Source organism: Budorcas taxicolor, chromosome 15, assembly GCF_023091745.1.
Source record: "Budorcas taxicolor isolate Tak-1 chromosome 15, Takin1.1, whole genome shotgun sequence".
Taxonomy (NCBI): Eukaryota; Metazoa; Chordata; class Mammalia; order Artiodactyla; family Bovidae; genus Budorcas; species Budorcas taxicolor.
The window spans coordinates 15,745,348-15,761,329 of record NC_068924.1 but is presented as its reverse complement, the minus strand read 5'-3'; the positions used below and the strand labels follow the sequence as shown (position 1 = coordinate 15,761,329).

At 38.9% G+C, this 15,982-nt stretch overlaps 1 protein-coding gene across 1 annotated transcript in view; it reads right to left on the bottom strand.

Annotated features, from left to right (window-relative positions):
• Positions 1 to 271: 271 nt before the first annotated feature.
• The window catches only part of CWF19L2 (CWF19 like cell cycle control factor 2), a 148,800-nt gene continuing 133,089 nt past the window's right edge, over positions 272 to 15,982 (bottom strand). The window contains exons 17-18 of the mRNA XM_052652985.1: positions 3,456 to 3,557; positions 272 to 415 (exon numbers count right to left, since the gene is read on the bottom strand). Coding sequence (XP_052508945.1) covers positions 272 to 415; positions 3,456 to 3,557 — 246 coding nt within the window. The remainder of the gene's footprint in view (positions 416 to 3,455; positions 3,558 to 15,982) is intronic.

The following is a 15,982-nucleotide window of genomic DNA, read 5'->3' as shown; positions in this document are numbered from 1 at the left end:
CAGATTAACTAAATAGTTTAGAACATGAAGACACAGGTACAGAACAGAACATGAACAGGTCACCCAATATAACTGGTCTCCATGGTTACTACAATGCAGTCCACAGGAGCAGGTGGTGAAGAAAACCACTACAATTCAACGATGTAGAGTTGTCAGAAACCCAGATCATGACACTCTTTTTCTATTACCTGATGGTTAGTTGTTTAGCTAGATGCAATGGAAATAAAACTGAAAGAAATCTGAAAAGGAAATAAAAAAGGAAAGCTTTGCCTCAACATTTTTTATTTCCGGTGAAATCAAATGGTTTCCACCACTGAGCAAACTGCAGTGCTTTCTTCCTCTGATCTTCAAAACTTTCTCGCACCCCCTTCCTCCAAACTCTTGGTTCTATATCCAGCATGCCACCAATGATTTCCTTTTAAAGAATGAGAAAAAAACAAACACACACATGTATAAAGACTGAAAAACAGGAGTGAAGCTATTCCTGTTTATTCTGTTACTAAATGTAATAATTAAGTACTTCTCTAAAGGATGCTCAAATTTTATATAAGTATTAGTTTCAAGTTAAAAAACAAAACTTGTTTTCATTTAATTCTAACCATGTTAAACCCTGTGATTCCAAAGGTTCTTAGTTGTATCTCCTGTCAAACAATTTGTCTATTTTGTTGCTTCTTAGTACATCTGTCAGACAGCAGCAAAGGGGAAGAAGAGAAAATGAAATTTAATTAATTTGGTCCTTATTAGCTGCTCTGGTAAGAAAATCTGAAGAAACAGTTAACCAACATGTAGCAATTATAAACTTGATTGTTCAACTACAGTTGAATCTTGGGCTAATGTTCTCTCTACTACCCAATAGATTTAAAAGCCAGTTTCTTCTATTAGCTGGAGATCTTTTTTTTTAGGAAATGAAATCATATTTTAGTACCAATCCATATAAACCAATAATTAAAAATTATAATCACCTTCATTTAAAAAACCATATTCCCAAGTCCTGAAATAATATATTTTCAATGGTCTACTTATTATTCTAGATCATTTCTTTCATGATCATCTTCCTGTTCCTATGATATCAGCTATAGAGATTAATTAAATTTATGACAGTGAGTGGGCTTCTCTGGTGGTTCAGTGGCAAAGAACCCTCCTGCCAATGCAGGTGGTGCTGGTTTGATCCCTGGGTCAGGAAGATCCCCTGGAGAAGTAAATATCAACTCACTCCAGTATCCTTGCCTGGGAAATCCCGTGGACAGAAGAGTCTGGCAGGCTACAATCCATGGGGTGGCAAAAGAGTTGGACGTGACTTAGTGACTGAGCACAGATGCATGATAGTGAGTATCCATATACAGAAAGATATGGGGGAGATTTATAATGCTTCAAGGAAGGGAAGTATGGTAATACAGGAAAACTCTGGGCTAGAGGTAGAATTCTCCATATTCAGTCTAGGTCTACAGGACTGTTAAGACCTTGGATGTAATTGCTCTAAGACATAGGTTCTTCATCTTAACAAATACTCTATTAATGAAGGGATCTACTATATACAAGCAATGGCCAAATATTGTAGGTGATACAGAAATAACTAACATACATTTCTCTGTCTTCAGAAAACTCAAACAGAATGCAGAGCTGTGGTGGGAGCCCCAATAACAACCCAGCTACATAAAGGACTGTCTTATAAAGCAGAATAAGGTAAATGCCAAAGTAGACTATACGGAGACTCAAAAAGAAAGGAGATTCTATTTGCTGGATAAATCAAGAAAAGCTTCATGGAAAAGGAAATCTCTTCATTGGATAAAGGAAGTAAAGGGGCCAAGACAGACATAGCATAAAAAGAGGACAAATTTAATGCAAGATTTCTTAGCATCAGCCAATCACTAGCAATGTAGTTTAAGAAAGCCTAGCTTTATAGATCTAAATTTTTCTAAAATTTGACCTAAAATTTTCTAAAATTGACTTAAAATTTTCTATAAAACATCAAGTTTCGTCTCATGTGTACCATTAAGGCACACATACCACAAGGATTGATTCTTGTTCTGTTACTGAAGCAGATATTAATGCAAAGAGACCAATCCTTCTTGCTGTCTAAACTTAACTGCAGGCTGAGGGAGTCTGTGCGTACACAGGCTTTTTCTTGGAAAGAAATTTCGAGGAAAATGGATCAGCGATGTAACACTAACTAAAGAAGTTTTCAACACTAAAACAGTATCATATAAATCATAACGTGCTTAATATTTGGAGGAGGACAATCTCCCAATTAAAGTTATGCAAGTTAAAAACTAGGTATTTACTTCATTTTTACTAGAATCATTTTTTTAAATAAAAGCAGAGTCATAAAAGTTCTGAGTTATAAAACTCTACTGAAATTTAACAATGTTTTTCAGAGCAACGAAAACAAATCTCTTTCTAGTTAACTCTGGGAAAAGATAATCTCTCGGACAAGTTTCTAAAACGTATTTCAACAGTTCATAGATGAACGTGATTTGGGGTCTCGTTAGCCTTTAAGGACAACAGTATAAAAAATTGTGAGTCCAAACCTCTCACAGGTCCCTAATCATTGTAGAAAATGATCTGACATGGGATGAAAATGGGTAGGAACAGGGAACCACGGGCAAAGTTCATCTAGGCTCCTCTAATTTAGAGAGAAAGGCCTGACCTACACTAGATTGAAAGGTCACTTTCTTGAGCTATTATTGCCCAAACTTCTTTTGACTGCTCCTATGGCTACATTAATTTCATTCTAGGCCCTGATACTAACTTATATACTTCCCAGATATTTAATAGAACTTAAATTTAAGGACTACACCCCTAGAAGGCAATCTGTAGTAATGGAAAGAATCCACTAGCAACTGAAACATCTACACTCTAGTATCTGACCAGAAACTGTGTGAAATGACTGCTATATTCTTCTCGGACTGTACGGTACTTAGTTATAAATGAATATGTGAGATCATTTGTTTTCTAGTTCAACCAAGAATTTATGCACCCCTTGGTTCTGTCACTTACTAGCACATGATCCTGGGGAAGTTATACTGGTTTCAACATCTATAAAATGTAGATTGGTTTCAACATCTATAAAATGAAAGTATAAAATGTCTACATGATAGTGTTATTATGAGCATTAAATGAGTGCTGAGAACATTACCAGGCTCACTGTAAATCCTCAACAAATAGGTTATCATCATTATCAATTAACATTCTCAGCACAAGCCTGGCTGTCTCCACAGGAAAACACTACAGTCACTGCTGACACTGTCAACAAACCATTTCGCTCCAAAGTGACATTCCTGACTGTTATAAATATCCTGGTATATATTTCTTAATAGCTTCTAGGTACTCCCTCTGAAAACTGGGTTTTACAGCAGTCACCAACTTCACTGTACATTGTGCCCAAAGTTATTTCCCTTCAAAAGTAATGTTACAAAATTGCTAAATTCTGGAATTTTACCAATTTGTGAGCATACCTTTCCAAAGTAATGTGGGAATTTGTGCTGATCTTCAATGACATGGGCAAACCCCCCTTGGAGGCCAAAATCCACAGAGAAGTAAGGTAAGCCTCTGGGTACCTAAAAAACAGATAAATCACACATGAATACAGCATGAAATCAGGAAGTTATGCTTAATCCCTCTTCCTAATTAAGTATTCCTCAAGACAAACATATACAATGAATTTACAATTATAGAAATACTTCAAAAAATAACCTAACATCTTAACTAAAACATTTTGTTGGCTTTCAGTTGGATAGTGCTTCATAATATCCAGCAATTATAATCAGAACCAATTATTTTTCTGTCTTTGGGAAAAACAGCAAAGAAAAGGTGCTTTAAAAATATTTAACAACACAATAATTTTCTTTAGACTATGCAAATAGAGATTAAGGATATGCTTTCTTGTGTTTTTTTCTCAGAGTGCAGAAAAGGAACTGGGGCTTAGTCATATACTCAGAGCTTTGTTTATAATATCCTTGAACTTTTATTACTACTTATTGATCAAAAATAAATTAAATGCAAACAATCATAGCTTTTTAATTAACTGGTAAGGTAGTTTATCAATCTAATTTAGTTTATCAATCTCATTTTAAAATATTTCCAGTATTAAGTATTGTCTTTCCCTACCTTTTTTCCCTCCCTCTTACTACATACACTCAAAGACACACACACACACACACACACACACACACACACGTGCAGGCATGAAGTATTTCAGACACTATCTTGACTGGAAAAGGTCATAATTTCTAGCTTTATATTAAGTAGATCTTCTGTCCTGGCAAGTTTTTCTTCCAAGCCCTAATTATGTTACTAGAAAGTATTCAAATTGGTCAATTTAAAGTAATATTGGGCACTTCCCTGGTGGTCCAGTGGCTAAGACACTGCACTCCCAATGAAGGGGGCCTGAGTTCGAACTGTGGTTGAACCCACATGCCGAACTAAGACTTAACATGTCACAACTAAAGCTCTGGCATGGCACTAAGACCCAGCACAGCCAAATAATAAATAATTTTTTTTAAAGTAATATTGCAGTTGTTCAGTCATAAAGTCATGTCCAATTCTTTGCGACCCCATGGACTGCAGCATGCAGGCTTCCCTGTCCTCCACTATCTCCCAGAGTTTGCTCAAATTCATGTCCAGTGAGTTGGTGATGCCATCTAACCATCACATTCTCTGCCATCCCCTTCTCCTGCCTTCAATCTTTCCTAGCATCAGGGTCTTTTCAAATGAGTTGGCTCTTCACATCAGCTGGCCAAAGTATTGGAGCTTCAGCATCAGTCCTTCCAATGAATATTCAAGGCTGATTTCCTTTAGGACTGGTTTGATCTCCTTGTAGCCCAAGGACATCATGTCTTCTCCAGCATCACAATTACAAAGCATCAATTCCTCTGCACTCAGCCTTCTTTATGATTCAAGTCTCAAATCCATACCTGACTACTGGAAAAACCATAGGTTTGACAATATGGAACTCTGTCAGCAAAATGATGTCTCTGCTTTTTAATATGTTGTCTCAGATTGTCATAGCTAAAGGAACAAGCGTCCTTTAATTTCATGGCTGCAGTCACCATCCACAGTGATTAATATCTCCCTCCCTTAATCCCCTGATAAAGTTGTATTTGCTAATTTTGGCAGTGATTTATATTTGTCATTCAGTTACTCAGTCATGGCCAACTCTTTGTGAGCCCATGGATGCAACACATCAGGCTTTCCTGTCCTTCACCATCTCCCAGAGCTTGCTCAAACTCATGTCCATCGAGTCAGGGATGCCATCCAACAATCTCATCCTCTGTCATCCCCTTCTCCTCCTGCCTTCAATCTTTCCCTGGACCAGCATCTTTTCTAATGAATCAGCTCTTCGCATCAGGTGGCCAATGTATTGGAGCTTCAGCTTCAGCATCAGTCCTTCTAATGAATATTCAGGATTAATTTCCATTCAGATTGACTGGCTTGATTTCCTTGCAGTCCAAGAGTTCTCCAGCACCACAGTTCAAAAACATCAATTCTTCAGCGATCAGCCTTCTTTATGGTTCAACTCTCACACCCATACATGACTACTGGAAAAACCATACACTTGACTGTATGGACCTGTGTCAGCAAAATAATGTCTCTGCTTTTTAATACACTGCCTAGGTTTGTCACAGTTTTTCTACCAAGGAGCAAGTATCTTTGGATTTTGTGACTGCAGTCACCATCTGCAGTGACTTTGAACACATGAAAATAAACTCTGTCCCTGTTTCCATTGTTTTCACATCTATCTGCCATAAAGTGATGGGACTGGATGCCATGATTTTTGGTTTTTGAATGTTGAGTTTATGCCAGCTTTTTCACTCTCCTCTTTCACCTTCATCAAGAGGCTATTAGTCCCTCTTTGGTGTCTGCCATAAGGGTGGTGTCATCTGCATATCTGAGCTTATTGATATTTCTCCCTACAATCTTGATTCCAGCTTGTGCTTCATCCAGCCCAGCATTTCTCATGATGTACTCTGCATATAAGTTAAATAAGCAGAGTGACAATATACAGCTGTGACGTACTCCTTTCCCAATTTGGAATCAGTCTGTTGTTTCACGTCTGTTGTTAACTTTTGCTTCTTGACATCCATACAGGTTTCTCAGAAGGCAGGTAAAGTGCTCTGGTAGCCCTATCTAGGAGAAGGCAATGGCACCCCACTCCAGTACTCTTGCCTGGAAAATCCCGTGGACGGAAGAGCCTGGTAGGCTGCACTCCTTAGGGTCGCTAAGAGTAGGACACGACTGAGTGGCTTCACTTTCCCTTTTCACTTTCACGCACTGGAGAAGGAAATGGCAACCCACTCCAGTGTTCTTGCCTGGAGAATCCCAGGGACAGGGGAGCCTGGTGGGCTGCCATCTATGGGGTTGCACAGAGTTGGACACAACTGAAGTGACTTAGCAGCAGCAGCCCTATCTAACTACAAATTTACCGTAGTTTGTTGTGATCCACACAGTCAAAGGCTTTAGCATAATCAATGAGATGGAAGTAGATGTTTTCCTGGAACTCTCTTGCTTTTCTGATGATCCAGCAGATGTTGGCAATTTGATCTCTGGCTCCTCTGCCTTTTCTAAATAAAGCTTGAACACCTGAAAGCTCTCAGTTCACGTACTATGGAGGCCTCCCTTGGAGAATTTTGAGTATCACTTTGACAGCATGTGAAATGAATGCAATTGTGCAATAGTTTGAACATTTTTTGGCATTATCCTCTTTGGGATTGGAATGAAAACTGACCTTTTCCAATCCTGTGGCCACTGCTGAGTTTTCCAAATTTGCTGGCATATTAAGTGCAGCACTTTAACAAACAGTATGATCTTTTAGGATTTGAAATAGTTTAGCTGGCATTCCAACACCCCTACTATCTTTGTTCACAGTGATGTTTCCTAAGGCCCACTTGACTTCACACTCCAAGATGTTTGGCTATAGGTGAATGATCACACCATCGTGGTTATCCAGGTCATTAAGATATTTTTTTTTGTATAGTTTTTCTGTGTATTCTTGACACCTTTACTTAATATCTTCTAATTCTGTTATTTCCATACCATTTCTGTCTTTTTTTTTGCCCATCTTTACATGAAATGTTCCCTTGGTATCTCTAATTTTCTTGAAGAGATCTCTAATCTTTCCCATTCTATTGTTTTCCTCCGTTTCTTTGCACTGTTCACTTTGGAAGGCTTTCTTGTCTCTGCTTACTAGTCTTTGGAACTCTGCATTCAGAGGGGCGTGTCTTTCCTTTTCTCCTTTGCCTTTCACTTCTCTTTCCTTATATATTTGTAAGGCTTCCTCAGACAGCCATTTTGTCTTTTTGCATTTCTTTTTCTTGGGGATGGTTTTGATCACCACCTCTTGTACAGTGTCATAAACCTCCATCCACAGTTCTTCAGACACTCTATCAGATCTAATCCCTTGATTATCGCTTCCATTATACGATCATAAGGGATTCGATTTAGGTCATACCTTAATGGCCTAGTCACTTTCTCTACTTTCTTCAATTTAAGTCTTATTGTTTGGCAATAAGGAGTTCATTATCTGAGCCACAGTCAGCTCCTGGTCTTATTTTTGCTGACCATATAGAGTTTCTCTATCTTCTGCTGCAAAGAATATAATCAATCTGATTTTGGTATTGACCCAAGAAAAAGAAATGCAAAAAAGCTAAATGGCTGTCTGAGGAGGCCTTACAAATAGCTGTGAAAAGAAGGGAAGCGAAAAGCAAAGGGGAAAAGGAAAGATATACCCATTTGAATGCAGAGTTCGAAAGTACAGCCAGGAGAGATAAGAAAGCATTCCTCAGCGATCAATGCAAAGAAACAGAGAAAAACAATACAATGGGAAAGACTAGAGATCTCTTCAAGAAAATTAGAGATACCAAGAGAACATTTTATGCAAAGATGGGCTCAATAAAAGCCAGAAATGGGAGGGACCTAACAGGAGCAGAAGATATTAAGAGGTGGCAAGAATACACAGAAGAACTGTATAAAAAAGACCTTCATGACCCAGATAATCACGATGGTGTGATCACTCACCTAGAGCCAGATATCTATCCTGGAATGTGAAGTCAAGTGGGCCTTAGGAAGCATCACTACAAACAAAGCTAGTGGAGGTGATGGAATTCTAGTTGAGCTATCTCAAATCCTGAAAGATGATGCTGTGAAAGTGCTGCACTCAATATGACAGCAAATCTGGAAAACTCAGTAGTGGCCACAGGACTAGAAAAGGTCAGTTTTCATTCCAATCCCAAAGAAAGGCAATGTCAAAGAACGCTCAAACTACCACATAATTGCACTCATCTCATACATTAGTAAAGTAATGCTTAAAATTCTCCAAGCCAGGCTTCAGCAATATGTGAACCGCAAACTTCCAGATGTTCAAGCTGGTTTTAGAAAAGGCAGAGGAACCAGAGATCAAACTGCCAACATCTGCTGGATCATTGAAAAAGCAAGAGAGTTCCAGAAAAACATCTATTTCTGCTTTATTGACTATGCCAAAGCCTCTGACTGTGTGGATCACAATAAACTGTGGAAAGTTCTGAAAGAGATGGGAATACCAGACCTCCTGACCTGCCTCCTGAGAAACTGGTATGCAGGTCAGGAATCAACAGTTAGAACTGGACATGGAACAACAGACTGGTGCCAAATAGGGAAGGAGTACGTCAAGGCTGTATATTGTCACCCTGCTGATTTAACTTATATGAGAAACACTGGGCTGGAGGAAGAACAAGCTGGAATCAATATTGCCGGAAGAAATATCAATAACCTCAGATATGCAGATGACAACCAGCCTTATGGCAGAAAGTGAAGAACTAAAGAGCCTCTTGATGAAAGTGAAAGAGGAGAGTGCAAAAGTTGGCTTAAAACTCAACATTCAGAAAACTAAGATCATGGCATCTGGTCCCATGACTTCATGGCAAATAGATGGGGAAACAGTGGAAACAGTGGCTGACTTTATTTTTCTGGGCTCCAAAATCACTGCAGATAGTGACTGCAGCCATGAAATGACAAGACACTTACTCCTTGGAAGAAAAGTTATGACCAACTTAGATAGCATATTAAAAAGCAGAGACATTACTGTGCAAACAAAGGTCCATCTAGTCAAAGCTATGGTTTTTCCAGTGGTCATGGATGGATGTGAGATTTGGACTATAAAGAAAACTGAATGCCAAAGAATTGATGCTTTTGAACTGTGGTATTGGAGAAAACTCTTGAGAGTCCCTTGGACTGCAAGGAGATCCAACCAGTCCATCCTAAAGTGATCAGTCCTGGGTGTTCACTGGAAGGACTGATGTTGAAGCTGAAACTCCAATACTTGGGCCACCTGACGCGAAGAGCTGATTCATTTGAAAAGATCCTGATGCTGGGAAAGATTGAGGGCAGGAGGAGATGGGTACGACAGAGAATGAGATGGTTGGATGGCATCACCGACTTGATGGACATGAGTTTGGATGGACTCCAGGAGTTGGTGATGGACAGGGAGGCCTAGCGTGCTGTGGTTCATGGGGTTGCAAAGAGTCAGACACGACTGATCGATTGAACTGAACTGATGTCCATGTGTAGAGTAGTGTCTTGTGTTGTTGGAAGTGGGTGTTTGCTATGACCAGTGCATTCTCTTGGCAAAACTCTGTTAGCCTTTGCTCTGCTTCCTCTTGTACTCAAAGACCAAACTTGCCCGTTACTCCAGGTTTCTCTTCACTTCCTACATTTGCATTCCAGTACCCTATGATGAAAAGCACATCTCTTTTTTGGTGTTAGTTCTAGAAGGTCTTATAGTTCTTCATAGAACGTTTCAACTTCACCTTCTTTGGCATTAGTGGTTGGGGCATAGACTTGGAATACTGTGATACTGATTGAATGGTCTGCCTTGGAAACAAACAGAGATCATTCTGTCATTTTTGAGATTGCACTGAAGTACTGCATTTCAGACTCTTTTGTTGACTGAGGGCTACTCCCTTTCCTCTAAGGGATTCTTGCCCACAGTGGTAGATATAATGGTCATCTGAATTAAATTTGACTACTGCTGTCCACTTTAGTTCACTTATTCCTAAAATGTCGATGTTCACTCTTGCCATCTCCTATTTGACCACTTCCAATTTACCTGGATTCATGGACCTAACATTGCAGGTTCCTATGCAATATTGTTAACAACATCAGACTTTACTTTCCCCACAAAACATATCCATAACTGGGCGCTATTTCTGCTTTGGCTCAGCCTCTTCATTCCTTTTGGAGCTATTGCTCTGCTCTTCTCCAGGAGCATATTGGACACCACCAACCAAGGTAGTTCATCTTTCAGTGTCATATCTTTTTGCCTCTTCATACCTTCATGGGCGGAGGAAGCGATGGCATCCCACTCCAGTACTCTTGCCTGGAAAATCCCATGGACAGAGGAGCCTGGTAGGCTGTAGTCCATGGGGTGGCGAAAAGTCGGACACGACTGAGCGATTTCACTTTCACTTTTCACTTTCACGCACTGGAGAAGGAAATGGCAACCCACTCCAGTGTTCTTGCCTGGAGAATCCCAGGGATGGTGGAGCCTGGTGGGCTGCCGTCTGTGGGGTCACACAGAGTCGGACACGACTGAAGAAACTTAGCAGCAGCAGCAGCAGCACCTTCATGGGGTTCTCAAGGCAAGAATGCTTAAGTGGTTTGCCATTCCCTTCTCTAGTGGACCATGTTTTGTCAGAACTCTCCACCATGACTTGTCCATCTGGGGTGGCCCTACAACGGCATGACTCAGTTTCATTGAATTACATCCTTCTACTTAATTATATATATTTTGTATTGTGCCCTCCAGAAGGCATGCCTTGGGAAGAGATAGTGTAGTGTGATAGGGTGGAAGAAGAGTGGTCATCTTGAAATAGTATAAAGCAATTAAAACTGGGGCCTATAAAGAGTTGTATAGGTTATAGGAAAAGTTTAAGTTAAAAAATCAGTTTACAAACTAGTATATAACACAAAATGCAGAGAAATGGTTACTACTCGTGCTTTTTAAAAAATATTTTCACATTTTAAAGTAAAATTAAAACACATATGACATACACAGTTAGCCAAAAAATAGATGGACAAGACTCTAATCACATTTCTGTTACTTCTAACTTTAGACAAGTTATTTAAGATCTGTGAGTCTTATGATAAATACGAAGAGCTCAGAAGTCTGCTGTGAGGATCAAATAGAAAAATGCATATTGAGTACACAGACTAATGTTTGGCAAAGAGAATATTATTCAAATATTTTCATTTCCATCTCCTATTAACACTGCTTTGTGCAAATCTAGTAGTCAAAAAAGAATGGAAGGCTCCATTAAAATATTTTTGCTATCTAAATAGATCAACGTGTGAAACATGAATATGAATGGCTAAAATTATATTGAAGACTACATGGATAAAGAACAGTACTCTCCAGGAAGGGATCTTGAGAAATCAACTTATGATAACAGTGTCCATGTTTTTTGTTGGTATGATATTGTATTTTGCAGAAAAATGGCTTCCTAAATATGTCAATGCTCTAATTCCCTATTTGCCATAAATAAATTACATTATAAGGCAAAAAGGGCTTTGCAGATATGATTAAGTTAGGGATCTTGAAATGGAAAGATTATCTCAGGTTATATAGGATATGACAGAAAGGTCAGAGTCAGAGAAAGACTGGAAGATCTTATACTGGTTGGCTTTGAAAGAACCACAAGCCATGGAATGCAGCTGACTTCCAGAAACTGAAAACAGCAAGGAAATGGATTCTCCCTAAGAGCCTCAAAAAAAAGCAGGCCTGCTGACATCTTGATTTTAAACCCATTTCATATTTGTGACTCCCAAAATTATGAGATAATAAGTAAGTTATTTTAAAAGCACTAAGTTTGTGGTAATTTGTATATACACAGCAAAGCTCAACAACATATTGTATAATTTCCAAGATGAACACGCTGTCACAAACAACTCTTCTCTCACTGAAGGATGCAAAAGGTACAACCTATGCTCTTGCTAGAAGAGTTATTAGTCAGTAGGCACTGCGAAGGCTCCATTATCAAAGTACACGTACAGTTAGTACTCCCCTTTTCTTGCCCTGACCAGCAGGAGTGAAAGAAGTTGAAACTTTGTACCACCCATGAAGAGTACTGACAGAATTACAGCAAAATATTTTATTGATGATAGAAAAACAGTAGTATTTGTTTTCCGCTTTAAACATTCCAGTCTTTAATCCTGACTTTCTATAATTGTCCTCATATTTAAAGATCCCGGGGTAAACACTAATTTTCCTTGAGGTGGTCTTTGCTTAGTTTTGAAAGTCAAACCCAAGATCTCTTAGATGTTTTTCAACTGCTACAGTTATCATGGAATTAAATTTCAAAATCATAATAAAAAGTTGAGAAGAATTCATGTGACCTCTCTATAAACTGTCTTGAGAATTAAAAAAAACTATCTTGTGAAAAAGATCATTTTCTTGACAACTTAGTGAACATCATGCAACCCCTCTGCAATTAACATTCAGACATCTTTCCCTTGCATATATTCATGAACTTCACACTATACTGAAAATAAATCAAAAGACCTAGAGAAAGTAGATAAAATAGACATTAAAACAAGTTTATACTCACACAAATAAAAACATAAATGAACAGAGAATCAGAATGAATTATTAATAGGCAAATCTGTACTAATAGCCAAGAATCTACTATGGGAAAAAAATCACCACCCTCAATACACATACAAAATACTTAATGAAACTAAGGAGATGGGATAGAGGGCTGCTTTTTTATGGACATAAAGTTTTTTTAAAAGAAGCATAATGAGATTTCTTCAGAATTAAAGTTAAAATAGATCAAGTTTGTTCACTTCATGCTCAGAAACATTATCATGTTAAAAAGACACTGGAAAGCTTAACTTTGTAAAAAGTGACCTGCTTTGAAATTATTCTTAGACTCAAGTTCTCGTCACAATTCCATCCACATAATTATTAAATCCTAAAGCTAAGAGGGACTTCAAGAGGTCATCTAGTTCATTCCCAAGCTGCTCTGGCTCTCAAACAGTCTCAGATAAAACACTACGTGGCGATTTAGAAAAGAAACCACTTCAAAGTTAAATATGTAATAACCATTGCAAGAAGAATCTGTATGTATGTTTCTTACTGGTTAAGTGGAAATATTAACCCTCCAGGAACTTATTTCAGGTATATATTCAGATTAAAATAAATAAACTTGCAGTAGATACTAGACTGTTTTTGTTCAGGTGCTAAGTCATGTCCTATTCTTTGTGACCCCATGGACTGCAGCAAGCCAGGCTTCCCTGTCCTTCACTGTCTCCTGAAGTTTGCTCAGACTCATGTCCATTGAGCTGGTGATGCCATCCATCTCATCCTCTGCCGCCCTCTTCTCCTGCCCTCAATCTTTCCCAGCATCAGGGTATTTTCCAATGAGTTGCCTCTTCACATTAGGTAGTCAAAGGACTAGAGCTTCAGCATCAGTTCTTCCAATGAATATTCAGGGTTTATTTGCTTTAGGATTGATTGGTTTGATCTCCTTGCTGTCCAAGGGACTCTCAAGTCTTCTGCAGCACCACAATTTAAAAGCATCAATTCTTCAGCATTCAGCCTTCTTTATGGTACAGCTCTCACATACGTACACGATTACTGGAAAAACCACAGTTATGACTACAGAGACCTTTGTTGGCAAAGTGATGTCTCTGCTTTTTTTATACACTGTCTAGGTGGGTCACAGCTTTTCTTTCAAGGAGCAAGCATCTTTTAATTTCGTGGCTGCAGTAACCATCCACAGTGATTTTGGAGCTGAAGAAAAGAAAATCTGTCACTCTTTCCATTGTTTCCCCATCTATGTGCCATGAAGCAATGGGACCAGAAGCCATGATCTTCATTTTTTGAATGGTGAGTTTTATGTCAGCTCCTTCACTCTCCTCTTTCACCTTTACCAAGAGGCTCTTTAGTTCCTCTTCTCTTTCTGCCATTAGAGAGGTATCATCTGCATATCTGAGATTGTTGGTATTTCTCCTGGAAATCTTGATTCTAGCCTGTGATTCATCCAGACTGGCATTTTGCATAATGTACTCTGCTTAGAAGTTAAATAAGCAGGGTGACAATATACAGTCTTGATGCATTCTTTCTGCAATTTTGAACCAGTCTGTCATTCCAAGTCAGGTTCTAACTGTTGCTTCTTGACCTGCATACAGGTTTCTCAGGAGGCAGGTAAGGTGGTCTGGTATTCCCATCTCCTTAAGAATGTTCCATAGTTTGTTGTGATCCACACAGTTAAAGCCTCTTCATTCTTTCTGGAGCTATTTCTCTGCTCTCTCCCAGTAGCTTATCAGGCACCTTCCAGCCTAGGGCGTTATCTCCTGGTGTCATAGCTTTTTGCCTTTTCATACTGTTCATGGGCTTTTCGAGGCAAGAATACTGGAGTGGTTTGCCATTCTCTTCTCCAGAGGTACTAGATGGCTTACCAATAAAATATTGCATATATAGTAGTTATCATGGAGTTCATATATGTTGACATATCTATCAATATATATACTTGTTTTAAACTGACATTTAAGTTCAAAGACATTCTAAAAGATCTATTATTTTTTATTCCCCCTACATGTTTTCTATTTTTGATGTCATATTTTACATCTTTATGCCTATCCCTTAGCTGTTTACTTAGGTATACTTAATTTTATCATTTTTGTCTTTTAACTTTTTTAAAATTCAGTTTAAAAAAATACTTATTCGGCTGCATTGGGCCTTAGCTGCGGCATGCAGGATCTTTGCTGCCATGCGCCCAGGGCTCTCCAGTTGCAGCATATGGGATTTGTCACCCCATGGCATGTCGGATCTTTGTTCCCTGACCAGGGTCGAACTTGCATCTGAAGGTGAATTCTTAACCACTGGACCATCAAGGAAGTCCCTCTAATAGTTCTACTTTTTGAGATTTTTTTTTAAACCTTCTTATTTTATACTGGGATATAGCTTATTAACAATGTGATAGTTTCAGATGAACAGCAAAGGGACTCAGCCATACATACATATGTATCCATTCTTCCCCAAACTCCCCTCCCATCCAGGTTGTCATGTTCATGTAACACCGAGCAGAGTTCCATGTGCTATACAGTAGGTATTTGTTGCTTATCCATTTTAAATACAGCAGTGTGAACACGTCCATCCGAAACTCCCTAATTATCACTTCCTCCCGGCAACCACAAATACGTTCTCTAAGTCTGTCTCTTTCTATTTTGTAAGGAAGTTCTTTTGTATCATTTCTTTTAGATTCGACATATAAGGGATGTCACACAATATTTCTCCTTCTCTACCTAAATTACTTAACTCAGTATGACACTCTCTAGAGTAGGAGGGTTCCTTTCTCTCCACACCTTCTCCAACATTTATTTTTGATGATATTCATACTGCCTGGTATCATTTCTTTACTATTATTCAACTTCTCTATGGCTGTTTCTTAAGCTATAAGATAGGGAAAAAGGGGGAGTTCAAGAAATCGGAGAAGGTGATGGCACCCCACTCCAGTACTCTTGCCTGGGAAATCCCATGATGGAGGAGCCCGGTAGGCTGCAGTCCATGGGGTCGTGAAGAGTCGGACACAACTGAGAGACTTCACTTTCACTTTTCACTTTCCACTTTCATACACTGGAGAAGGAAATGGCAAACGACTCCTGTGTTCTTGCCTGGAGAATCCCAGGGACGGCGGAACCTGGTGGGATGCTGTCTATGGGGTCGCACAGAGTCAGACACAACTGAAGCGACTTAGCAGCAGCAGTAGCAGTTCAAGAAATAAACATATAAATGGCCTGGAGCTACTAAGCATTTAATAAAGGTTTGCTCTAAGGCTATCATGGTAGGTGTTTTATATATCTCTCTTCTTGGGTGAAATGTTTTATCAAGTCCTTAGTCCATTCATTAGGTAAGTTTTAAGGGGCTTTTCTATCCCTATTTATAAGTATTTTAAATATTAACAATATCAGCTCAGTTCAGTTCAGTCACTCAGTCATGTCCGACTCTTTG